Source organism: Coenobita brevimanus, chromosome 70, assembly GCF_032717465.1.
Source record: "Coenobita brevimanus isolate Jiangsu-jjx chromosome 70, ASM3271746v2, whole genome shotgun sequence".
NCBI classification, from domain to species: Eukaryota; Metazoa; Arthropoda; class Malacostraca; order Decapoda; family Coenobitidae; genus Coenobita; species Coenobita brevimanus.
This window is the reverse complement of record NC_137023.1, coordinates 40,810,963-40,838,296: the sequence shown is the minus strand read 5'-3', so window position 1 is coordinate 40,838,296 and position 27,334 is coordinate 40,810,963. Positions and strand designations below refer to the sequence as shown.

At 43.2% G+C, this 27,334-nt stretch overlaps 1 protein-coding gene across 1 annotated transcript in view; it reads left to right on the top strand.

Annotated features, from left to right (window-relative positions):
- LOC145406359 (uncharacterized) overlaps positions 1-27,334 on the top strand; it is a 110,745-nt gene that overhangs the window by 23,646 nt on the left and 59,765 nt on the right. The window contains exons 2-5 of the mRNA XM_080277519.1: positions 5,728-5,908; positions 6,839-6,978; positions 7,822-7,951; positions 21,057-21,201. Coding sequence (XP_080133645.1) covers positions 5,728-5,908; positions 6,839-6,978; positions 7,822-7,951; positions 21,057-21,201 — 596 coding nt within the window. The remainder of the gene's footprint in view (positions 1-5,727; positions 5,909-6,838; positions 6,979-7,821; positions 7,952-21,056; positions 21,202-27,334) is intronic.

The window sequence follows — 27,334 nt, the reverse complement described above, 5'->3', positions numbered from 1 at the left end:
CGTGCATGGAAGTCATCCACGTCAAACCCTAGGAAATCGTACTCCACATCTGTTCCGAGAAGCAGACGAGACCAACCATTTTCAAGAGTTTTCACAGGGACTTCCTTCCATGCACTAGCCCAGTTGTACAGCGCAGACTTGATGTTGTAGCGGCGAAGGTTTTCCAAAGTCCGCTTGCCTCGAGTGTCACGTCCTTCCCTGCGCTCGTCTCGCTCCTCGAGAACCACCATCACCTCGTCCAGGAACTTCCGACGGTACAGGCGCTTTGTTGCCACGATCACTCCTTGGTCCATTGGTTGAATGAGAGCAGTCGTATTAGGTGGCAGAAACATGCACCTAATACGGCCATTCTCAGCAACCAAGTCCTTGTCGCACGGGTGGGCAGGTGCATTGTCGAGGAGAAGGAGAGCCTTTACCTGGTCGCGAGGAATTCCCAGTGTCTTCGTCTGGTAATGTATGACCTCCTTGACGAAGTGATGGTGAAACCAGTCTGAAAATCACAGCTGTGAACCATGCTTTCAAAGAATGGTACCATACGACAGGAAGGACATCCATCACCCCACGAAGGCACCGAGGCTGCTTTGCACGGCCAACAATAACGGGCTTAAGCCGGTGCATGCCGTTAGCATTGGCACAACACAAAGCAGATATCCGTTCCTTAGAAAGCTTGCGGCCAGGTACACGCTTCTCCGTCTCATCGGCGAGAGTGTTCGTTGGCACCGAGCGATAGAATAGGCCAGTTTCGTCAGCGTTATAGACTTGACCGAGAGTGAGGCCCTCCCTGTCGATCAAGCCTTTCACCTTGTGCCGAAACTCGTCCACTCCATCCTCGATAGCGTCCAATGCTTCGCCATGTGCTTTACGGTTAGTAAGGCCATGTCGCAACTTGAACGCGAAGAGCCAACCCTCGGATGCCTTGAAGTCTAGGGCGTCGTGAAGCCTTGCAAACTTCTCAGCAGCAGCCTTCAGCTCCGTTCCACGTACCATCACACCAGCTGCACGTTGCTGTCGATACCAAATCAACGTGGAGCGGTCGATCTCTGCATACTTGGGAGTAAACATAACCTTCCTCTCCACGTTGCGTTTGCTTCTCGACGAGAAGTCAGCCGTGTACTGCATGAGCTTGTCTCGGGAACGCTTGATATCAAACAAAGTCGACCGGGCCAGGTTGAACTCGCGGAGAATGCGAGAGGAAGACCAACCCGCATCAACCTTCTCCAATATCTCCCGTTTCTTCTCCAGAGTCAACACCACTCTCTTCCTTTTCTCAGGAGGCGGGGCCATCATCACACACACTAAGAGTAGGGCAGAGAGCAGCAGGAGGCCTTGCAGCAAGTACGGCACCACCACAAAAGCGAGCACGTGGGCAGCCATTACGAAGAGCGCAGGTCCAGTCGCGGTGAGAGACAGGCAGGAAGTGGGGAGGATGCAGCGGCGCTCTATCGGACGTCGGAGGAATGACGAACCAAAACAATGCTCTCACGCGGCGCGCGCGGCAAGTTCAAATTACGGACGGCAAAAAATCGGTTTTTTTTCCAATTTTTTTGGATTTTCGGACCATTTTGGGAATGTTTGATCCCAGGACGATAAGGTTCGGTTAGTGGGGATGTTCGGTTATTGGGCGTCCGGATATTAGAGTGATTACTGTACTTTGAATATCCTTGTCTTTAACCTTACCAGTATACTGTATAGTGCTTAGAGTTACTCTATATGATTCTAAAAGTCCATTATCATGAATCTTATCTCTCAGTTGCATTTACATGATTGTTCTGTTCAATAATACTTTCCTTCAGTGTTGTATACAGTTTGCTGCAAGCATTTCGTAATCCCTCTCAGCCCTGCCTGTTGTAGTTTTTTTTGCAGATCAGTAAAAACATCATGAAATCTTGACTTTAATGACAAATGAATGAGGGATCAGTCTTTTGCTGAATGGTGCCATAATCTGAATTACTTGTATGTGGCAACCATTAGGCCTGTATTCTAGTTAGAGAACTGATTTACCAATATGCAGTTCTGTCATTCGCTTTACATGCCAGTCATTGATGCCAGAGAAATTATGTGCAAAACTCATTGTCAGAAAAATGTTCATGATAAATATGGTTGGTGGTAGATGGGGGCGTTCACCATCCACTCACTCGATATATTGCTTGTCTCTGGTGTCTGCCCTTTCCTCTCTTCCATCCTTTTCTGTCTTTCTATCCTTCATTCTTTCCTCGTCCTTTTGCCTATGGGTGACTTTACACTTCCTCTTCTGTCTTTCTTTCCTTCATTCTTTCCTTTTCCTTCTGCCTGTGGGTGACTGTACACTGAGTGACAAGCCAAATGGTTTCCTGTACACCAGGAAACCATTTACTACGCTGGGTGGTAACCATATAACCAAATTTTGGCGTCTGGTGGTTTAGTGGGTAATTATTGTGCTCCAATCGGATTGAGCCGGTGAAGGTTTATATCCAAGGGGTGGTTGGGGTTTATTTCTCACATAATGCCACTCAGGGATGAGTGAGGTTGGTCACTCTCATCTTAAATGTCAGGACCAACTGCCTAACCCCGGGCTCCTACGCTCCTCATGGGGCAACGTAGGATTGGATGATGAGTGGATGGATAGATCATATATTTGTTCTAAGATGTTTAGTGGAGAAGTATCTAGAGAAGGAAAAGAAAGTGTATGCTGCCTTCATGGATTTGGAGAAAGCATATGACAGAGTAGATAGGCAAGGTATGTGGAAGGTATTAAGATTATATGGAGTGGATAGGAAATTTGTTGAGTGCTGTGAAGAGTATTTATGAGGGAGCAAGGGCTATGATGCGAGTGGATGGTGAGCTGAGTGAGTTCTTTGATCTAAATGTGGGATTGAAACAGGGATGTGTGAAGTCTCCTTGGCTGTTTAATATATTAATGAATGGGGTAGTTAAGGAGGTGCAAGGTAGGGCAGTGGATGTGGGGATGGCTGTAATGGATGAGGGTGAGGTGTGGAAGATTCTGGTGTTGCTGTTTGCTGATAATATAGTATTGTTGAGTGAAGATGAATGGGAGTTGCAAGTTTTGGTGAATGAATTTGGGACAGTGTGTAAGAAGAGGAAACTGAAAGTTCATGTAAACAGGAGTAAAGTTATGGTGTTTGAGAGGAACGAAGTCACAGAATGCGCAGTGAGGTTGGATGGTGAGGATATGGAGAATGTGGGTGCATTTAAGTACAGTACATCCCTACAGTACGCGAGTTCTGAGTACGCGAGGACCTTTTTTTTTTTTTTTTTTTTTTTTTTTTTTAATAGTACGCGAATTGAACTCTTTGTATGCGAGACAGGCAGCTAAAAGTGGCCCAAATCCGGGTTTACCCCGAGCACAGAACATTGTCCCCTCAAGAAGCGATAACAGGTAAAGGTCTATCTATCTATCTATCTATTGCCAGAGGCCATAATCCCATAAGGGAAGGCCATTTGACTCTTGAGTTATTTGTTTTACGGGGAGGGACACTAACCCTCCACCAACCCACTTGTTGACACGTTGGTAGCATGTATGGGTTGGTTATATGGTTACCACCCAGCGTTGTAAATGGTTTCTTGGTTTACAGGAAACCATTTGGCTTGTCACTCAGTGTAAAGTCACCTGTAAATTAAAGAAGAGCAATAAGAAGTGACAGGAAAGATGGATAGGAAGAGAGGAGGGCAGGCACAGAAAAAGAATGATGAAGGCTAAGGAAGAAGTAGGCAACACTACATCAAGTGAGTGGATGATGGTCGCCACCACCTACCACCAATGATTTACCTAGTAAAGCCATGATCTTGTAGGTTTACTTTATCTTAGGTAATATATCTTAGATACTTTCCCTGTATAGTACAATACTTAAGTCTGAAAGGTGTCTCAAGGGTTGCCCATGAGGGGGGGGTGCTGCCCATATGTAATTTTTCCCATAAGGTTATTTATTCACAGTACGTGAATTCCTAGTACTCAACGTCCTCTGCCGCCCATATTGGTGCGTACTAGGGGGATGTACTGTACTTGGGTAGTTTGATGAGTAAGGATGGAAGTTTTGGTGATGAAGTGCTTGGAAGGGTACAGCAGAGAGGGAAGGTTTTTGGTTCACTAAAAGCAGTGATGAGAAATAGGGAGGGGGTAATGGTAATTCAGAAGTCACTGTATGATAGTACTGTATTGTGATCCCTACCCTGACCTATGAAAGCAAGGTGCAAACCTTGCTAGAGGGGAACAAGTCAAGAGTGAGAGCAGTGGAAATGAGTTGCCTGAGAGGAGCATGTGGGACATGGAGGGACAGGTTGACGAATGAAGTGAAAGAACGTTGTGGGGTGGATATGGATGTGATTGAGAAAATTAGGAGAAATACAGTGAGGTGGTCTGAGCATGTGGAGAGAATGGAGAATGAAAGACGGACTAAGAGGTTGTATGTAGGTGAAGTGGAGGGAGGGAGAGAGGGGGAGACCAAGGATGAGGTGGAGGGATGGAGTTGAGAGGTATATGAAGGGGAGGGGAATGAGTTGGGGGGAGGGCAGTCAAATGGTGGGTGACAGAGCGACATGGAGGCATTTTGTCTGCGGCCACCCTTTGCAGGATTAAGGCGTCAGGCTATAGATAGAGAGATATATAGGTACCAGGCACCCCACTTGTAAACCCAAACTTTCCCCTTTACACCAATGTAGACCCACTAAATACATACATGTTATAATGATAAGTATTAGGAACACATATAAGCATGGCTAGGTTAACAGAAAATGATGAAAAGGGCACAATAAGGATGAAACATATATGAAACCTGAGATGGGCCTGAGGTAAGGGGTTCTGAGGCTAGGGGGTGGAGAGTTAATGGTCTTCATCATCTGCGATTAACTCCTTGAGTAGGGCCTCGTCTGAATCTCTTCAAGCCATTTACAGATTTTGCACCTTCATTGCCGACAGAAACCAGCTCATGTGTGTGATAACAGATTTTTAGCCCAATAATGCGTGGTAATGGCAGGAGTGCAGATTTTCCATTTAGCAGTGTTAATGAAAATCACAACCAAGTGTGGAATAACCAAGGAATCACTGTATTATTACAGTATATGAGATATCCACCCACTACTGGTTGGAGAGTTGCTAAGTTTGTAGATAGGAATTTGTTTCTTAATTCATTTTAGAAAGTAGCAGGTTGAGTGATGGCCTTACCTTGCAAGCAGAAGTTCAGTCATGTAATGATATAGTACAATATTTGGGGGAACAGGCTTGTCATCTACCCCTAAATAAATTGGACTCTGGTTCTCTAGCATAGGGGCCCCTGTACCTTCAAGGGATTTGTATGGAAAAAAGTAGTAAATGTTACTGTACTGGTACCATAAAGGAAAGAAAATAAAGCCAAATTTTCTGTGGTTTGATTGGTTAATAAAAGACTTAAACCCTTTCTCTGCACACAGTGTTCGTAGTTCTCCTAATTTTACGCTTTCTCATTCCTCCTTCTGGACTCTACGCACTCATCATGAGGGCACCTTCATATGGTGGATGTGTTGTGTGGTTATACAAATATCCCTCATCTTCACCCCTGTCCCCTAAGAGGAGGAGGATGGACTGCATAAGAAGGACATCTTTAGCCTGCTGTCCACTGGGTTCACATTTCAGATGGGCCTTGGGTTGCAGCTACTACTGCTACAGTGCCACTGTACTACCTACCCCATTATCTAGTCTGAATTAGAGTGAGGATGATGGTGATAATGATGTGCAAATTGCCATGTTACCTGCAGGGGGTGATGATCGGCGAGTGCTGCTATGGAACGTGAACTGTGCTTTGTCCGGCAGCTATCACCCACGGGCCATGAAGGGAGAGCACAACAGCAACATCTTCTGCCTCAGCTTCGACTCTGCCAACACTAAGATATTTTCTGCTGGCAATGACGAGCAAGTTATAGTTCACGACCTGAGAACGTGAGTTTAAGGGGTCTCAAGTAGTGATGTTTATGGAACCTTGGATAAAATGGTCTCTGGGGCCTTAGATAGTTGAGTTTTTATGGTGTACTGTACTGTACATGACTGCCATCTGCAATAGGTTACATATGAATTATCAGTGAAGACTGCTGCATGAGATTCTGATGGTGAGCTAGAAAATGTGGGTTGTAATACAGTAAACATTTTAAGTATTTTAATTTTTTATTATGCAGAAAGATAGCAGTAGAGGTTGCAATCTGGTAAAGCAGCTATCTTTTCTAGAGAAAGGTGAACAGAGGTACCGGTAAATCATATTCTGTTCGTTTACAGGAGTATAGACATGCTCTTTTTGGACCTGAGTTTTATTAACAGGGCTGCTTTTGGTTATGCTGTTCATCACACACAAAAGGTCTCTGTTAAGGCCCCAGTCTGTTGATTTTCAAGGGTCTTTGAGGTATGCAATCCAAGGAAATGCCCACAGTTGAATGGACTGGTGTCCTACTGTTGGTGAAGAGATTGAATCGGGTTGAAAATGACGGTAATAGGAGATATGGTTGGTCAAGGTGAGAATATAAGGTGGGGAAGGTAGGAAAGGAATAGAATTTGCTATTGATTGAAGTGAACAGATAAATTTAAATCAAAGATGTGTATCATGTTGGTTATACACATTTTCTTCAGTTTTTTAAACGACTACTTCACAGACTTTTATGAAGCAACTTATTGTTGCTGTTGTAGCTTGTGGATTGGAGCTGAGAATTCTAAAGCCGTGAATGACATGAAAATGAACTAAGTTAATAGGTCTGCTACAGTTGGTTGCATGTTTTTCTTTCCAATTTTTCCTTTCATGTCTCTGGATCCTACCAACCCCCTTGGATGGGATGATGATGACAGTGATTTGAGTGTGTGCTCATATGTTCCTTCTCCTCCTAGTGGTGAGACTGTGGATGTATTCCTGCACCGTGAGGCAGTGTATGGAGTGTCAGTCAGCCCTACCAGTGATTCCGTCTTTGCTAGTGCAGGGGAGGATGGCCAGGTGCTGCTATATGACATGCGGGAGTCTTTATCCTCAGGTAAAGATTTGTGGATAGGAGGAAAATAGTTGGTATGAGTATGATGTGTTGGGATTGTGAGTGTGAATATTATGTATTGGAGAGTGGTATAGCTATGTGTGTTTATCGCTTAAGGCCCAGGGGTGTTCCTGCGTTAACTGCAGACCAATATGTGAAACTGTTCTAGTAAGAAATAGAAAATAACTTGCTTTTGTATATTAGAAGGGTAAGGAATTTTTATCTACTTGTTTATTGAACTAATTTAACTGCAGTATATTCTTTGCTGTAGTGGATCTTTTATCCCAGGTGATAGGATAGAAAGAATACTAATTGTATATTCTCTGTATTTCCTAAACAGTGATTAACAGGGGTAAGAATGAGGGGCTGGAAAGTCATTCTGTTTGTATTGGTACAGGAGTGTGCATATCAATCATTATAATACATTTGTTGCAGGGAACCTTCTATCTCCTGCAGCTTAAATGAGAAAGAGTGTATGTTGGGCCTCCTTTCTGCTGTTATTCACAGCTCCAGTGAGATCAGAGAACCTTCCTTTGGATCTTCATATCCCATGTAAATGTAGGAATTTTAGAACAATGTTGGTTAATAAGAACTTCGTCTACATCTGTCTGATGTCACATCCTGTAAGAGTTTGTCTCGGTAAAATGCTCTCTAAACATTTATCTTCTTACTCAGTAATGACTTCTCCTCCTTTCATGACACATCACTCTCCCTCTTGTATTGCCTTATTTCAATACTCTTCCTTGATCTTTGCATACTTCTCAAACTTTCAGCCATCCCAGACAGTTATCATAATACGCTGTAGAGAATGGAGATGAAATATTACAGTGTTGTTCTTGCTGGCAGACCCAGTTTGCCTGGCAAGGTATCATGATGCCTTCCACGCAGTCCAGTTCCATCCAGTCGAGTCATTCTTTGTGGTCACAGCGAACTCACGTGAAGGGGTGTCTCTTTGGGACACTCGCAGACCAAAGGTGTAAGTAGTATACAGTTTGTGGTTTCTGAGTATACAGGTCTAATTTTGTCTGTCTATATTAGTCATCTGTATTAGCATTTCATGCAATTGAGTGCTTATTTTTTCATAACATCAATTTTATCTTTCTGTTGCATGATTACATTCATGTGGGAAGTGGTCTCACCAAGTAGACCTACACATATCTTTTTTACTTAGTGATGACCTTTCCCACCATAACACATCACCTTCCAGCATGCCTTCCCCACTTTGTTCCATCATTTAGTTTTTGGTATATATGTTCTTTTCCAAGCACAGTTGGCTCTAGGAGTGTTGTTACCCCGTGTCATCACACTCTCACTCGTGGGAACGGCACACTACAATTCGAAGGAGGCAGACAACAGAGATTTTTCATATTAGGTATTGTAATTCAGTACAGTAAATTGACATATTAACATGCGGTTGAATGATCCACTTAGGATATAATGTGGAATCACTTTGATGGTATGTGGTGTTACTTACATTAAGGGAAGGAAGAGGGGGGAGGGAGGATCAGGAGAACGGGAATACCGAAGTGAGAATGAAGCGACAAAACAGCTTGTGAACTGCAAGGATACAAACACACCAAAGTTTACGACTACTAAGACCATTTGAGATTTTAGGACCTGGATGTCCCCATAAGGCCTACTCTTCACCCCTCTAGAGGCATGTAAGACAGTGACTGAAGGGAGATGAGATATCTATCTATCTATCTATTGCCAGATGCCTCAATCCCGTTTGGGGTGGCCACAAACAAATCGCCTCCAAGTCGCCCTGTCCCCCGTCATTTCACTGCCCTGCTCCCAACTCACACCCCCCTCTCTCATATACCTCTCCACCCCATCCCTCCATCTCATCCTCGGCCTCCCCCTCCCTCTTCCCCCCTCCACCTCACTCACATACACTCTCTTCGTCAGTCTTTCACCCTCCATCCTCTCCACATGGCCAAACCACCTCAGTGTGTTCCTCATAACGCTTCCTATCACATCCACATCCACCCATAATAACCCAGTTGAAACGTGGACAGCTTCATTCCCTTTCTCCTCCTTCCTTCGTCTCCCATTCATGGTGCTTCAGTGCTTCCCACCTCCTCCGTTCACCTTCCCATTTTCCTGACTTTCCCCTCTCCACTCTCTCCCTTCCCCTACCTCACCCCTCTCCATCACCCTACCTCTTCCACCTCGCCACCACTTTCTTCTTTGAAAGCAACATTATATATTGTAACCATGTACCTTCATAGAAATTCCATATTTTATCATATCCTCTGTGGATCATTCAACTGCATGTTAATATGTTGATTTAGTGTATCAAACTACAGTATAAGGAAAAGCTCTGCCTCCTGCCTCATATCCACACGCGTAGTGCGCCATTGCCTCATGAACGAGAGCAGGGTGGCAGGGGGTAACACTACTCCTGGAGCAGATCGTACCTGATTTGGGGCAGATGTCCTCCAGTACATGCCTTTCTGGGTGACTGGATTATCTTTGGATGACAGCATCCCCCTACATTTCTAAGGAGTTTACAGTCATCCTTTAAAACTTACCACCATCCACTCAATCAGCGCAGCTGTATCTATAGGCAACACTGAACCGAGTGACAGTCCAGATGTTTTCCTGTAACCTACTTTAAACCTGTCATTGTGCTGGGGAGGAACACCTATCCATGGTGGTGCAAATACAGTTGGACAGCTGCCCTGCACTAAAAATGCTTCTCAACTCCCTTCATATCTCTGAAAGGAGGACAATGGAGAGGGCATCTTAAGCCTTCAGTCTTCTGGGTTGACATTTAGATGAGTCTTGGGCCACAGTAACATCATCAGCAACCCTTTCATTATGATGGTTTCGTTTTATACTTAGCTAATTCTTCATCCATCATCCAATCCTATGTTGCCCCATGAGGAACGTAGGAGCCCAGGGCTAGGCAAGTTGGTCCAAACATTTAAGATGAGAGTGACCAGCCTCACTCGTCCCTGAGTGGCAGTATGTGAGCACTAAACCCCAACCATCCCTTGAATATACTGTAAACCTAAATAGGCTCAATCCGACTGGAGTGCCTTAATTACCCACCAGACCACCAGGCGCCATAATTTGGTTACATGGTTACCACCCGGCATAGTAAATGGTTTCTTGGTGTACAGGAAACCATTTGGCATGTCACTCAGTATAGCTTATTCTTCCTTCCTCCAAATAGTTTTATTCATTGTGTGGTAGGCTTTTTTTATTGAAGGTTAGTGGAGATTATATCTGATCTCTCCAGTATAAAATGATGCAGTGGTAACAAGAATAAAGTGTAAAAGACGTCATTGCTGTGAAAAGATTAATGCATCGTGCTCTGACCCCAAAAAATGCTCACAGTCATTTAACTCATTATTACTAAAGAATATCGTCTAGTTTATCAAACATTGATCTCGTAAAATGATATTCATTTGTTCCATTCTTCCTGCTTCCTACCAGCCAATTTTTGTTTAGAGTAGATTGGTATATTTTGTACAGTTGTACTGTACTGTGAATGTTTGTGACCATTACTGTTATTATTATTATTTTTTTCATCGATTGATAATTCCACTGCATGACTCTGGAATTCTTCCTTGAAGTGAGAGTGATTGCCAGAATTCATTCCTGTTCCATTAGTGGTGAAGTTTGATAGGAATGGGATGTCTGTAGTACGAGTGATGCATTTGAAAGTTGAAGTGTTGTATTGACAGTGTGTATCAGAGTCTGCATGCTGTAACTTATCAGTTAACCCAGTCATTATGATAGTCTTTTTCAGTATTTATTCTGTTTCTGCTAGTAACAAGAGTTTCTTTTAAATGAGCTTTTTTATTGAAAGAGTCGGAAACAATTTCCATTAAACCTGTATAGAGGTCTCCCAAAACCTCTTATATTATTGTAGCTCAATGTTCATCTGATTGCATTGCGCAGTTGACCCTTGTGCGGTGTGGTGCGGTGAGGATCTGTCCGTTCTCCCCTTGGGGCTAAGATGCGAATGAATGTGTTTGAATGGATGAGTAAATGGGGAGTGTGTCGTCCTGTCTAGGCTACCTCCCTTTCCTTGGGGGAAGCAGCCTAGGTATATAGATAGATAGATGTTCATCTGAATGTGAACCAACAAAACTGCAGGCTGAAGTTGCCCTTTTGCAGTCCACCATCCACCTCTTAGGGGAAATGAGTAGAGTGAGGGACATTTGCATCACCAGGCAGCAGAGCTGCTTGGTGATAAGTGTCACCATGCAAAAGCATCCCTTTCTAGCACTACTGTTACAGTAGCTAGCATAAAACAAGTAGACTGCCCAGAGAAGACATACTGCTGACAGTGCTTATACGAGACAAATTTAATCAGCTTCTTGACCCATGACCCATATATCCACAAAATTTCATTGAAAATTTAGATCTTGTGTGGGGGGGGGGAGTCCTGAACCATGACTCAGATTCAGGTTACCACCAATAATTTAACCAACTCTTGCATGACCCATGACCCACTATCCACAAAATTTACCAGGTAATTAAAATCTATCAGTAACTCTTTAGGTATCTTGTGAATAAATAAATAAGCAAACAAGGGTAAATACAATACCTCCTCCCAACTTCATTGGCAGAGGCAATAAAAGTCATGTCCTTGTAATATAGTGGTTGATGTCTTTGATGTTACCTGGCCAAACAGGGAGTTGTACACATAAATGTTAATGAGCAGTAAAGAGCTGTCAAGAAAAATCTCTTAAGAGTTACTGATTCAGTGTGTGGATAAGGAAGGGACCCTCCAAGACAAGGTAACATGGTGGTGGGATGAGGGTGTATAAGCCACAGTTAAGGAGATAAGAAGACTATTCCAGAATGGAAGAGGGGTGGTGACACGATTACTGTACTTGGCTTCCAAGCATAGGTCAGAAAGGAGGTGTAAGGGCAAAATCTGAGTCTCAGAGACTTTTGCTGGATAACCTAAATAGTGTCAAAAGGAAGATTATGGTATTTATGTAGCAGATCAGATGAAGAGGTAAAACAGGGATATCATAGGCAAACAAGAGGTTGAAGAATGATGAAATAAAGGTAATGGTGGATGGTGAGGGTATTAGAGATGCCAGGATAGAGTATTGTAGCTGGTTGCTGAATGAGGAGCTTGACTGGACCAGTGAAGCTTAGGAATCAGTAGATACCCTGTTTGGGTCTAGGCCTTTGATAGATTCTGCTACTGTGAGCAGGGCAGTGAGCAGGATGCATATAGGGAAGGTGGTGGATGTGTCTGAGTTGAGTGCTGAAATGTTGAAGGCTGCAGGAAATGTGGAAGTGGGTTTAGTTACTGGTTTGACAATTTGATAATGTATGAGGCTATTGTCTCAGGTGACTGGCTAAAGGGTGGTTGTAAATTTGTATGGGGAAAGGGTTGATGCCCTGGGAAGAAGAGGGAAATCATAGAGACATAAATCTTTAGGACCAGATGATGAAGGTAATGGAGGAAGTCCTAGAAGGTATAAGGGAAAGAGGGAATATTTATGAGATATAGTTTGGGTTTATCCCAGGCTAAGGGACCATTGATGCTGTATTCATTTTCTAACAGCTTCAGAAAAAATATGTAGGAAAGAAAAGGGAGCTGTACTTTGTTTTTGTTGATTTGGAGAAGGCCTTTGACATGTTCTTGGGAAAGTGGTAAGTGGACAAGGTGAAAGCTTGGCATTGAGAAACGGCTGGTGAGAGTAGTTATGGCTATGTTTGTGGGTGCTCGCACCCAGATAAGAGTTAGTGGAGCTTTTAGTGATGGGTTTCCCATGAATGTTGGCATGCATCAGGGGTCAGTCTTGAGCTCCTTATTGTTTGTCATGGTGCTTGAAGCTCTCTCACATGACTTCAGAAATGGACTCCCATGGGTGGTATCATATGCTAATGACCTGGTGTTGATTGCAGAGAATGAAAGAGAGATGGAGGAAATTTTTGGAAGTGGAGAGACAGAATGGGACCTAAAGGTTCGAGAGTAAATACGGATAAAACAATAGTGAAGATATTTAGGGGTAGTAGGAATTATGTCAAAGCAAAGGGAGTGTGGCTATGTGCAGTTTGCTATAAGGGTGTGGGAAGTAACTCCATCCTGTGCAATGTTTGTGATAAGTGGGTGCATAAAAAATGTAGTTGTACTGTATTAGAGATAGGCTGTGAAATAATTCTGTTTTCAGGGAGAGCATGCAGAAATTGAGAGGCATGAAAGGATTGATCTTGCTTGAGTCTTTTGAGTTTGTGAAGGTGTTTTGTAGTACATAATATGGACTGGAGCTAGCACAGGCTAGGGAAAGGAGTGGATGGAGGAAGTTTAGGGAGATATTACATCCTAACATTGAGAGGGCTCTCCCTCTACAGTATGCTAAAGGATACTGTACTTGTATGCGGCATGTGCTTGGAGTGTAATGCTGTGCGGTAGTGAGACCAGGACAGTAAAGGAAGAGGATATTCATAACCTCAAATGTACAGAAATGGCAATGATTAGATTGATCTGTAGTTCATCCTTGAATGTGAGGCCTGGGGGGGCTAGGATTACAATTAAAGAGTTGAGAGGGAGGATGGGACTTGAATGTATTGATGTTGTGATGAGGAGGAGTAGATTGAAATGGTTTAAGCATGTTGAGTGGATGAAAAATGACATTTAGGTGTGGAAGGTGAGAGTTGTGAACATTGAGGGTAGGGTAGCGAGATGCAAACCAAAAAAGGCCTGGGATGAGGTCATAGAGTGTGATCTCAGGGATAAGGGACTGAATAGGAAGGCTGCCAGAGATCAAACATCATGGAGATCTGTCATTATGTGACCAAGGCAGAATCATGCAAGTGTGTCAGAATGTTTATAAATGATACAATACAGTGTGACAGTACAGTATTGTAATGCTGGGCTGTTCAACTGGCGGCCCACAGGCCAAATCCGGCCCTTTTTTCATTTTTGTGTGGCCCTGTGACTGACTCAGAAAAATTAAAATAAACAAATAAACAAGCATAAAATAGAAAGTTTTCCATTTTTCTTTTTATTTATGGTATGTGTATAGTGGAAAATGTAAATGCAAATAATATATGAATTTATCGTTCTTCTCTGTGTATAAGTGTTTAGATAGAGGGGGGGGAAAATACAGGTAAAATAATGTATAGCCCTTTTGTTAATTTGAGTTTCATTATTTGACCCTACTTTAGGATAGTTGAATAGCCCTGCTGTAATGTATTAATACAGTAAGAGTGCATAGTTGAGTATTTTAATGTTTTGTCCTCAACTCTTCCAGAATAAAATCTTGTATTTAATTTCAATAAAGCTCTGTAATTTGGATATGGCATAGTTCTGTAATGTAGATTTGGTATAGTTCTGTAATGTATATATGGTATAGTTCTGTAATGTAGATATTACATTTTTCTGTATCATCATCATCATCATCATCAGCCGAACCTCCTTTTCCATCATAGAGCAGGGTGGAGTAGTAGCAGTGTCCAAACATTCAGAGTTTGCCCAGTTCATTGGGCAACACATCCATTCAATCATCATTCAAGCCCTCAAAATCCGGGCTTCGTCTAATAGGCCAAAAAATTTCATCACATTCTGTAACCTCACGTATACCTCTCTGATAAGGCCATTCCAAACGGTATAGTGTTAAAAAAGGATACCAAACCCCTGGTCATTCATTTCTCTGCACAAAATTCATCAAGCCAGCCCAATCTCTTGCTAATCCCTAAGCCTCACCAACTTCCATACTTCTCTTCCTCACAAACACATCCACCATATCCCTTCACCTTCTTGGCCTACCTCGCCTCCTCCCTCCTTCAGATTTGCTCAGAAATAACTGTACCTTTTTCACCCCTGTACTGTCATCCATTCTCTCCATATGAACTTAGTTTTCTCCTCTCGATTCTGGTGTCCACAAACTTCCTCACTCCACATCTTTCACGAATCACATGATTCCCTATCCAATCCATTCTCTGTACCCCACATACATTTCTCGGCAGATCCATCTCTGCTGCTTTTATGCTTGACTTTTCATTTTCATGCCACACCATAATCTCACATCCAAATGTTAAAGTTGGCACTATCACCCCTTTTCATGTAAGCCTCACATAGCTGCAACACTCAAGCCTCTGTTTCTTATCATGGCCTTCATAGTACCAGCTGCTTTCCATCCTTGTGTCACTCTACTTTCCACTTCTTTTGGATATTTTCCTCTATTTTCTGTCACTGCACCCAGCTGTTTGAACTCTCCGACCAGTTCTAGTTTCTCTTCATTCACCAAAACATCACCATAACCATCACTTTACTCTTTTCTACATTTACTCTCATGGCACTATGCTCACAGACATATACAAACCTCTGTACTAGTCTACCAAGCTCTTGTCCATTATTTGCAAGTACCGGTAGCACTGCATCATCAGCAAACAACAGATTTGAGATATTCCATCCTTTGCCATTCATTACCAATGCCATCCTTCTTTCCAGTACTTATATTTTTACTTCATTCATCACTCCTTGTATTTATATATTGAACAACCATGGGGACATACATAACCATGTCTCACGCCCACATTGATGATGAATCGTTCACTTAGATGCCCATTTACCCTTACACATGCCTCACTACCATCATAAAAACTCTTGGATGGCACCTGACAACATACCATCAACATCGAACATGCACAAAACCTTCCCCTACACTTGTCTGTCTACTTTGTCATATGCTTTTTCTAGATCCATATATATATTTTTTTTATTATGCAAGGAACAAGGAACCAAAGGCCAGGAGCCCATAGCCTGTTCCTGAAAAGAAAAGAAAAGAAAAAAAAAATGGGGGGGGGGGAAGCCAAATTCAAATGCCATAAACACCTTATAGTCCATCGCACACACCTTTTTCACTGTCTGGCCCACTGCAAGTGTTTAATCCACACATCCCTCTACCCCTCCTCAGGCCACCCAATTCATCACTCACTAGGACTTCTGATATCTCTCTTACTTTATAATTCTTCCATATACAGGCTGTCCCCAGCTTATGGAAATAATTGGTTCTTAAAGGTCTTTCATATGTTGTTGTTTTTTTTTTCTTAAATCTCTCTCTCTCTCTCTCTCTCTCTCCAACCCAACCCTAATCCCATAATTACTAAGGACACAAAGTTCTTTCCCACAACCCCATCTCCTTTATACTCCATACCTACTTATGTGCTATACTCTCTCTCTCTCTCTCTCTCTCCTCTCCTCTCCTCTCCAACCCATCCCTAATCCCATAATTACTGAGGACAGAGTTAGTTCTTCCTTTTACCCTCTCACCTTTCTACTCCATACCTACTTCTGTGCTCTCTCTCTCTCTCTCTCTCTCTCTCAGATTAAAGCCCATTATTGTCTCCACTCCTTCACTTATCCCCTACCCTTCCTGAACTGCAATTATCACCTCACCTCCCTGTCAGTGTCTGCATCTGACTCCATCCCTTCCATCCTTTCTATGACTGAGTGCCCCCCCCCCCACACACACACACACACAAACAGAAGGTGTATGGTAGCACAATTGTTGACTCTATACAGGGATTTTATCCACCCCTGTGTGGAGTACAACTCTCATGTGTGGGGAGGCTCCCCACATGCAGCTCTTCTCAATAGGGTGGAGTCAAAGACTTTTCGTCTCATTATCTCTTCTCCTCTTACTGACTCCCTCCAACCTCTGTCTCTTCGCCGCACTGTTGCATCTTTATCTCTTATCTGTCGCTACTTTAATGGTCACTGCTCCTCTGACCTGTCTGCATGCATTCCTCCACCTCTACGACGGGTGCGTAGCACCCGTCTAGCAGCAAACTCTCATCCCTTTTCTGTCCAGCTCTCTAATGCAAGAGTTAACCATTACTCCCAGTCTTTAATTTATGCAACAGGTCAACTCTGGAACTGTCTCCCTCTGTCTGTATTTCCTGCTGCCTATGATCTCCAGTCTTTCAAATGCAGTGTGTCCAGGCATCTTGAAATGATCGGATCTTGAATTTGGCTGTCTATTGTATTTTGTTTTTCTTTTGGAGGGAACTGTTATTGTGGGCTCATGGCCTTTGGTTCCTTCTTCCTCACATAAAAAAAAAAAAAAGAAGGACATGGCATGGAACAACTGGAGAAAGAGAGGTAATAGAACAAAGGAAGAATAGAGAAGAACTAGAAATGAATATACAAAAATATGTAGAGAGGAAGAAAGGAACTTTGAAAAAAGGTATAATTGACAAATGTGATGATGAACCCAAATTGTTTTATAGATTTGTTAATGGCAGATTGAAACAAAAGGAAGGAATCACCAAACTGAAAGTAGTTGGAGAGGTCTATAAAGATGCAGCAGTGTAAGCTTAAGTAATGAACAAATGTTTCCAATCAGTTTTCACTAAGGAAAGGTATTTTGTGGAAGGGGAGGGGGTGACTAGAAATATAGTGATAAAAGATATAAAAGTGGAAGTAATGGAAGTGTATAAATTACTGGAAACTCAAGATGTAAGGAAGGCCCCAGGACCGGATGGAATCTCTGCTTGGGTACTGAAAGAATGCAGAGAACAACTGGTGGATAAGATTCACGGTTTAATTGTATGTTCTCTGGAAGAAGGGAAAGTGCCTCGGGAATGGAAGAGGGCCAGTGTTGTACCAGTTTATAAGGGAGGAAACAATGAAGAACCCCTGAATTATAGACCAGTGTCCCTGACCAGCGTAGTTGCAAAATTGTGCGAGAGAATCCTGAAAGACAGATGGATGAAATATCTGGGGGAGATGAACATTTTGGCTGAAAGTCAGTTTGGATTCAGAAGTGGAAGGTCTTGTGTTTCCAACTTGTTGAACTTTTACTCGAGCCAGTGACGTGCCACAGGAGAGAAACAGCTGGGTGGATTGTGTGTATTTAGAATTGGAGAAAGCCTTTGACAAGGTGCTCCACAAGTGACTAATGTGGAAATTGGAACACATAGGAGGACTGAAGGGAAACCTCCTGGAGTGGATGAGAGACTTCTGGAGAGACAGACAGATGAGGACAGTAATAAAGGACAAGATGTCTGGATGGAGGGAAGTAACAAATGAAGCCCCACAGGGCTCGGCGTCAGCGCCAGTAATGTTCTTGATTTACATAAACGATATGGTAGATGGAATGAACAGTTATGCAAGTCTGTTTGCTGATGATGCAAAGATCTTGAAGGGAGTAGAAGTTGAGGAAGACTGTAAAATGCTAGGGGAAGACCTGGATAGGATTCACGATTGGAGCTGGATGTGGGAAATGAAATTCAGTGCAAAAAAATGTAAAATATTGGAAATGGATAAAAGTACCAAGAGGCCATAACTGAACAATATGATGGGTAATGAACCAATCACAAAAGCGAGAGAAGAGAAAGATTTGGGAGTGCTGGTCGAGGATAGTTTGTCACTGGAAAAACACATTAACTAAATAGAGAGATGTACAATCTATTGACTAACAAAAGACTGGCATTTCATTACATGGATGAGGAGATGATAAAAAAATTGTTAGTGGCCATGATCCGCCCCAGGTTGGAATATGCGGCAGGATTGTGGTCCCCACAGAAAAAGAAAGATATAAACAAGATCGAGAGAACACAAAGATCAGCAACCATCCTGGTAGATCTGTCATACAGAGAGAGGCTGGAAAAGCTGGATCTGCCTTTCCTTATAAGAAAGGAGAAAGGTCAGCGACATGATTGCAGTGTTCAGGGCCATGATGGGAGTAGAGAAAGTTGAAAGAAAAGATCTGTTTCTGTGGGATGGGTGAGTAGCAAGAGGACACAGAATGAAAATGAAAAAACGAAGTTGCTTGGAGGATATCAAGAATTATAGCTTTCCATATAGATGCATGGACCTGTGGAATAGCCTGGACAAAGAGATCATCCAGTTTAAAAACTTGAATGAGTTCAAAGCAAAATTTTACTTACTGAGAAAGAGAGACAGGACACCACGAGCGTAGCTCATTTACTGCATACCACAACTAGGTACACACACACACAATTTTTTCTTATCTGCGGATTTTTCTTAAGTTGATCCTTCATGAGTAGGGGTCTGACTGCACCTTCTCTGCAACACTCAGTAAACTTATGCCACGACAATTCCTGCACTCACTTCGCACACCGTTATTTTTGTACAGGGATACAGTCACTGCCTCTTTCCACTCTACTGGCAGTTTCACTCATCCATGCCTTTTTACATATCTCCAGCAAGCACTTCATTCTGCTCTCTCCATTGCACTTAATAATCTCTTCATAAACCTCATCAACCCCAGCTGGTTTCCAATTTTTCAGGTACTTCAAAGTGTTCTTCACTGCTACGAGTGTCACATTTCCTGGCACTGCATTCCTTTATTGCACACCCCCAAAACCAATCATGTTTACAACAGCTTTGCCCTATGCATTCCCATTCATCATACTTTAAAAATATTCTTTCCATCTAATCCTTACTTCGTCCCCATGTGTTTATAATACTTCACTTATATCCTTCACATTTTCACATTTCTTTCCACTGTCACTTCCACATTTCCACACTGCTTTCTAGAAGAACTTCCTATTTACAGAGTAATTTGCATTCATTTTCTTCCTAGGTCATCATTTACTTCCTTCTTTTTTCTCTTCAATAGTCTCTTTACGTGCCTCATGCTCTCAATATATTTTCTCTTCACTAGTCTCTTTACATGCTTCTTGCTCTCAATATAGTCTGTTCTTATTTCAGCTGAATCCTGTCCTGTATCCACTCTAACCACTTCTTCCTCTTTTCCTCCACTGCGCATGTAACCTCTTCATCCCACCAATCCGTACCTTTCGTCTTTATTGTTACTCGTGCCACACCACACACTTCTTTAGCAGTCCTAACAAAGCAATCCCTATATGCATTCCACAAGCTGTCCAGATGCATTTCACTCCCATTTGCTGATTCTAACTCCTCCCTGTCTTTGGCCCTGTATTCATCTGCCATTTTTTTGGTCTTCAGCTTCTTGACTCTCAGTCTGTCTCCCTGACTACTCTTGTCTCTCTTGGTCCACGTCACTTCTCACAGCTTGGTCTTGCATACCACAGTCATATGATCTGACAAACCTCCACATTGTCCTCTCACTGCTCTCGTATTTTTCTGTAACGTAGATATCTTATGCTTACATGTCATGGTGGCTTCATAATTCGTAATAAAAGTTTTGGGTTGAAGCTAGGTATGCATTAATGCACTGTGTTTCAAATAGAGGAGATGGTAGGAGGATTTTCTGCCCTTTTAAATCCTGCCAGGGTTTAAGATGGTTTTCTGCGTCTTAAATGATACTGACTGTGGTAACCCAGGTTTGAACCTTCATATGCCATGGGTGCCCCTGAGCCTGAAAAAGGTAATATGGGATTGGCTGTTGTATGTGACTGGCTGTTTACAGTAACGAATTGCAGGTAGTAATTACACGTATTGAGATTACTGGAAAGTAAGTTGAAGAGACTGTTCTCTCTTTCATGAGCATTATGTTGACCTGTCTGATAATTTGTTGCAGTATTCTTGCTTTTCCAGTATTTCATTGTCTTAATAGTCCAATAAGGGGTAAAATGTAGTGGTATTTGTGTTAGTCCCTTGATTATCCGATGTAATAGAGCCAAAGGCATGTCGGGAAAGTGGATCCATCCTGATAATGGCCTTATCCTCTGGCCCCCCCTTTGTACATAACCAAACTTTGAAAGCCATTGTAAAAGGCCACTACAGTACATCATACTTGTTCTTGTTGTCTAACACTATCTGATCAGGCAGACCTATAAACCACAGCCAAACAATTTCAGTACCATGGTCAAGCAGACCCATCAACAACAGACAAGCAGTCACCACTGCAGGGTCATACCCAGCAGTTACATGAAAAAACATGAAAAAACTGGTCTGGCTGGGCGAAAATGTGCACAGGACCATAATTTCCACCTAGACACAAGCATTGTGTCTGAATAAAATGAACAATTGTACAAATGATGGTTTAGAACAGCCAGATCACAGCGTCCGGGTAATGGATTTTTTGGATAATGGACATCCGGATAATCGAGGGATTATTGTATTCTGCTACCAATTTGCTCTCCTTTCCTTGTGTAATAATGAATGTATTGTCAGACTGTTAATTATGCATACAATATTACAGTCCGGTACTGCGTTATGGTGAGAAGCGATGTGCCCAGTCTTCCATCTGTGCCCGCTTCAACCGCACTGGCAGTCAGATCATCGCGTTGCGCCGCCGCCTTCCACCCGTCCTCTACAACACTCACAGCACAAAGCCTGTCTGTCTGGTAAGCTTAGCCAAGACTGATGTAATGCAATGGCTAAACTTAATAAATAACCATAAGAGACTGGAGGCATGCATATATATTTACCTTCACTGTTTTAAGTCGTAGAGTATAGAGACTTAATTTTATTGTATAGTATACAGTATTTGCAAAGTCCATCCATCATCCAATCCTATGTTGCCCCATGAGGAGCGGAGGAGCCCGGGGTTAGGCAAGTTGGTCCTGACATTTAAAATGAGAGTGACCAGTCTCACTCATCCCTGAGTGGCATCATGTGAGCAACAAACCCCAACCACCCCATGGATATAAACCTACACAGGCTGAATCTGATTGGAGCGCCTAAATTACCCACTAAACCACCAGGTGCCATAATTTGGTTATAAGGTTACCACCCAGCATAGTAAATGGTTTCCTGGTGTACAGGAAATCATTTAGCTTGTCACACAGTGTAGAGTCACCTATAGGCAGAGGGAAGGGAAAAGAATGAATGAAAGAGCATAGGCAGAGGGAAAGGAAAAGAATGAAGGAAAGAAAGACAGAAGAGGGAGTGTAAAGGCATCTGTAGGCAGAAGGAAGTGGAAAGAATGTGCAGTGCTGTGCTGTGCTGTGCTCTGCTCTGCTGTGGCGTGATGTGATGTGGTGTCGTGTGGTATGGTGAGAGAATGGTATGGTATGACTTTGCACCTTGGCTCCTAAAATCGTTAGAAAAATGAAGGAAAAAAAGACAAAAAAGAAAGGAAGGACGAGAGGAAAGGGCAGACACCCAAAGCGGTACTACATCGAGTGAGTGGATGTTGAGCGCCCTGCAAAGTCCCAAACAGTATTATCCAAGTCATGAGAGATATTATTGGAGAGTTAGAAATTATCTTAATCAGTCCTTTGGTGTGGTAATGCCTTTTAGTTATTTGTGATAGCAGACTGGTATACTGCATTTAACTTAACCCTCTCAGACACAGTCACGTGAATTGCGTTGCATGTGGTTTGGTAGAAAGAAGCACAGACATGCGAATCGCGTTCCTAAGCAAAAAAAACGCTGTCAAAAGAAAAGTTTTAGGCTGATTTGCATCAAATTTTGGTGCATTCTAGTGTGTGCATCTCTGTTCCAAGGTAAGCATTTGACAACACTGTGACTGACCTGATGAGACAGTGTGTAGCAGAAATATCTCAGTATCTCACGACCAGCTGGGCAGGAGAGTAGCGCAGCTGTCAGTTGTCTCTTTAAACCCGCCATTTTCCCCCTCTCACCTGAGGCAGAAACCATTATTGAAATATTGTGATTGTACAGTGTTTTTTATTATAATGTGAAGTGATTGTGTCTATGGAACATAGATATATTGTCTGTAAATCATTGGGGCCCATTATCAGCCGTTAAGCCAGGAGTCTGGTTTGTTATAACGGGGTTTCCACTTTGCTTCACCCTGCCCGTAAATGAGGAGTGTTTTACCTTTCTATAGTGAAGCCAGTACTTATATTTGTGAAACATATAGTGACTGAATTGGTGAAATAACTGACCTACCATAGCAGGCATTATGCACGCCATAGAGATATGCAACAGTCGTTAAGGAAACAGGCAGTCACATACGCCATAGAGTCGGGAATAACAGAGGAGGTTGGGATGGAATCATGTGATAATGTTTTATATTGCGTATGGTTAAATGTGAAATATACATATAAAATAGTGCAGCGAGTGTTCACAGAGAAATATTTCATGCATTGACTGACAGCTAAAACATAGCGCAAGTGTCAGAGACAAGGAATTTGTCACAGCCACATATACATACATATGTCGTGCAGCGAATGTTCATGGAGAAATCTATTGTGTGCATCGCATGTATTTTAGGCAAATGTATTGCAAGGAGAGAAGAAAATACGCCACAACCACAGACACACACACACATGCATACACACTCACCCCCCCCCCACACACACGCTCACACGCTACATAACTCCTCATCTTCAAGCTACTGCCAGCATCTCAACACCTCTGGAGGAAGTGAGTTATCCCTATTTTGTTGCTTTGTATATTGACCTATTTCTATAGTTCAGTATTTTTTACACAAATAAGTAATGTTTTTTACATACATACATATGAGATGCAAGAACGTTCAGCTTCAGTATCAGTACCTAGCAAAAAGACTGGTGGTCATGTCGAGTTTCTGAGAGCGCTATCAAAAACCTTATGATATTTTACGAGTATGCTTTGAGTTAACCCGCCCCGTCCCGACCACTTTTCGACCACTGGTACCCCCCAATCCCGACCATTTTTCGACCCTTTTTTTTTTGCTTAAACTTTCGCTTTTGGTCAGAAACAATGGCCGGTGGCAAAGAAAGTGGTCCCCGGGGTCCCTAATTAGCTTAACCAGGTATGCCTTGGTCCCACCTGGCCCCGTGTTCTCCCTAGGCGGTCTGAGCCTCAAACGTTTTCTATGGTATTATAAGTTTGGGAAACCAATGAAAGTAAGTAGAAATGAATTTATTACAAACATAAAAACATGTGATAAAAGAGTATATTGGATTTTATACAAAAATAGAGCAGAACTAAGCATTGTACCATCGTGCGAAACGAGGAAAATCGGCCAACTTGGTCACGATGAATCGCTAACATTCTAAAATCATGATACATATAATTTTTTTTACTTACATAATACTTCTACAATAACATTATACCATTTTACATTTTATTGAACTGTTTTTACGTATTCACAGGCCTTTTGATAACATTTAGCGTAATGTTGGCGCTTATTTACGTAGTGAGTGAACTCGCTGTGACTGTTGTTTCAACTCGTATTGTGCTTTTTCTACTTACATAATACTTTTCTAATATTATTATACACTTTTCAACTTTATAGAACTGTTTTGAGATTATTTCAGGCCTTACGTAAATATATAGCGTAATAATAACGCATAATAACACACACGGTGAAGTCGCTATGACAACTAATTCAACTTACAACCTATTTTTGTACTTATATAATAATTCTCCACTAACATTGCACATGTAAACACTTGATATAATTGATATCACATCATTTCTGAACGTACGATGGAACTTAGCGTCATATTTGTGCGTACTTACACAGGGAGTGTTATCGCGATATCATTTGTTTCACCTTACACTAGTAATCAACTTATAAAATACCTTACTACTAACATTACAACATCTTCCACTGCATATAATTCCTATCACATACTTACTGACCAGAATGTGGGTGTACTCGTGACATCAATTATGACAACTTACAGTAATGTTCAACTTATACGTTTTATTCATGCTAACATTACACCCGTTTCCACTTTATTTCCTTGCTATCACATATTTACTGACCAGATTTACACAGTGGGTGTAGTTTTGATAACAATTCTTTCCACTTACACTAATTCTCATCTTATACATTACTTTTCTGAAAAAATAACACCTGTTTCAACTTTATATTTGACTTAGCACCTACTGACTGGCCTTACCATTATCATGAGCGTCATTTCGCCTTCCCACACAGTTTCAATAGTGTAGGAAATTATGATATTCCTTGAAACAAGGCAGAAGGCACAACGCAACATTGCACTCGACACACTCGTATCTTGTGTCTTTTCTCTGCGTGGATGGTCTGACTGTCGAGTGCCTACATACATGGCAGCGACGCTGGGGTTTACAACGGTTTGGTTCGGAAGGGATTGCGCTGGGGTAGTGGCGGCCTGCAAGACGTTGGGGAGTCTGAGCAGCCCGGGGGGCGCGGGTGCGGTGTGTGGGTCTGTCCTGGGCATGCTTGGCGATTATTTCACGTGCCAGCTCCCTCACAAACCCCTTAAAGGTCTCGGATACTCCGGTGGTCATTGCGTGCAGGTAGTGGGCATTCAGGACCGTGATGTCGAGCAAGTGGAAAAAGAGTTTTTTGTACCACTTCATCGTGGTCCTGGCACAGTCAACACTTGAAATCATCGAGTCTGACTGATCAACTTGCCTCATGTTCAGATTATAGGCAAGTACAGACTCTGGTTTCCATACGTTGCGCCTCCTCTCGCTACGGTGATCCACGGAGTCTGTGCGGTGCATCAGGGGGCTGTGAACAGTTGATAGGAAGCAAAGTTCCCTGTTGTGGTTCCACAGGGTTGCAAGGATGTTATTGGCCTGGAAGAAAACCACCTCGTTCTTGTCAAGTTTCCTCCCTATCTTGACCATATGGCGACGGTTTCTCTTGACTGTACCACAGACTCCGGTGTCGTGTTGGTGGAGGAACCTAGCGAGAAGAGGGCTAGTGTACCAGTTGTCCAGGTACAACACATGACCACGATGAAGGTACTCTTCTATCATTGTCTTCACCACGGCCCCAGAGAGTCCTATACTCCGATCTTCTATTATATCTATCTGTGCGCCCGTGTACAAGACTATGTCTTGCAGATAACCAGTCTTACAGTCACACATAACAAAGATCTTGAACCCAAAACGGTGTCTCTTGCTGGGTATGTATTGCCTAAAGGAAATATTGCCTCTCCACAACACAAGACTCTCGTCTATGATGAGGTCTCTGTAGGGATAAAATGAGGAGCGGAACATTTCCCGTAAATGATCAAATACTAGCCTAATTCTCCTCATTTTATCGGTGTTATTTGCGTTGGCTGGATCATCTGCATCAAAAAAGTGGAGGCGGCCGAGAATATACTGAAATCTGTTACGACCCATCACCTTTCCAACGAAAGGTGTGAGGATGATTGGGTCAGTTGTCCAGTAGGCAGGAATTTGGTTTTTCCTCACCACACCCATCAAGATTACCAGGGCCAAAAATAGGAACATCTCTGAAATAGTCACAGGATAGTCATACTGTTCTGAATGCCTGCTTGTGGTTCCTAAACATTCACTTTCACGGCGCTGGGATTGTGAAAAAATATTTGTTTGTTCTACTATGCGCCCAACAAACGCCTCACCAAAGAACAAGTTGAAAAAATCTAACCGTGACGAACCAGCATTTACACCTGGAGCCGTGCAACCTGACCGCCACTCCTCAGTGAAAGGGTGAGTGATGGGAGTAAAATTACTCCCATCCTCCCAGTTCCACGTGACACCACTGTCTCCAGCCACGTCACCATCGTCCCCTTCGTCAGGGTGGGGAGGTGAGGGTGGTGGGGGAGGTTGGGGAGGTGGAGAGCGGCGCCTCTCATCACTCGCACTTCTCTTCCCTCTCCCCTTTCCTTTACCCTTTCCCTTCCCTTTCTTTCCTTTCCCCACATCCTGGGGCTGTGGGGAGGAAGTTTGGGAATATTCAGGGGCGAAAGAAATGCTGGGGAGTGACTCAACCTCCTCTCCCCTAGGCCTACGAGCACCACGTGCTCGTGCTGCCTCCCTCACACCACTGGCCCCTTCACCCCGCACTACCCCCACACCACTCTCACTTTCACCCCGCGCTGCCGCCACAACACTTTCCCTTTCTCCCAGCAATCCCACCACACCACTTGCCACTTCCCCAGACAAAGTACTTTGACCATACCTTATGTGTCGTCTCGCCCCACCTTCTGATCCACGTGGTGATATTTTCTCCTTTCCCAACCACGCGGCGATATCACGTCCTAGGCCTCCGTCATCCTCATCGTCCTCATCCTCGTCCTGATCAGATTCGTGATGGAGAGATAGCTGTGCACGTGGTTGGGGAGCAGGCTGGCCTTCCCTTGCCTTACGGTATGTCACATACCGCGTTTTTCGGGGCGAAGGGACCTCCTCATCACTGCTACTTATTTCTTCCTCTGGCTGGACGTAATCGTGATCCACCACATCATCATCGAGTGGAGAATCACTGTCTCCAGTGAAGGCTTCCAGGACGGATGCAATTTCCTCGTCTGAGAGACCTTTCCGCGCCATGTCTGACCTGGGTCACTGCTAGCAGGTGAGTGACCGAGACAAGGGCGAGCGCGGGTCACGCGGGGTCTAGGACGCTGCCCGCCTGGCGGCAGGTAGGGGAGGCTTGGGTACCCGGGCGAAACGAAAATCTCCCGCGAATTTTGAAAATTGTGGAAATTATGAACCTTGCAATTGCAGGACGTTGAAGTACGTCCCCGGGATTAGCTGTGACAAAACGTGAGGACGTGGAAGTACGTCCCCGGGACGGCGCGGGTTAAAAAAGAAAATAATAAAACGTAACGAGCAAAA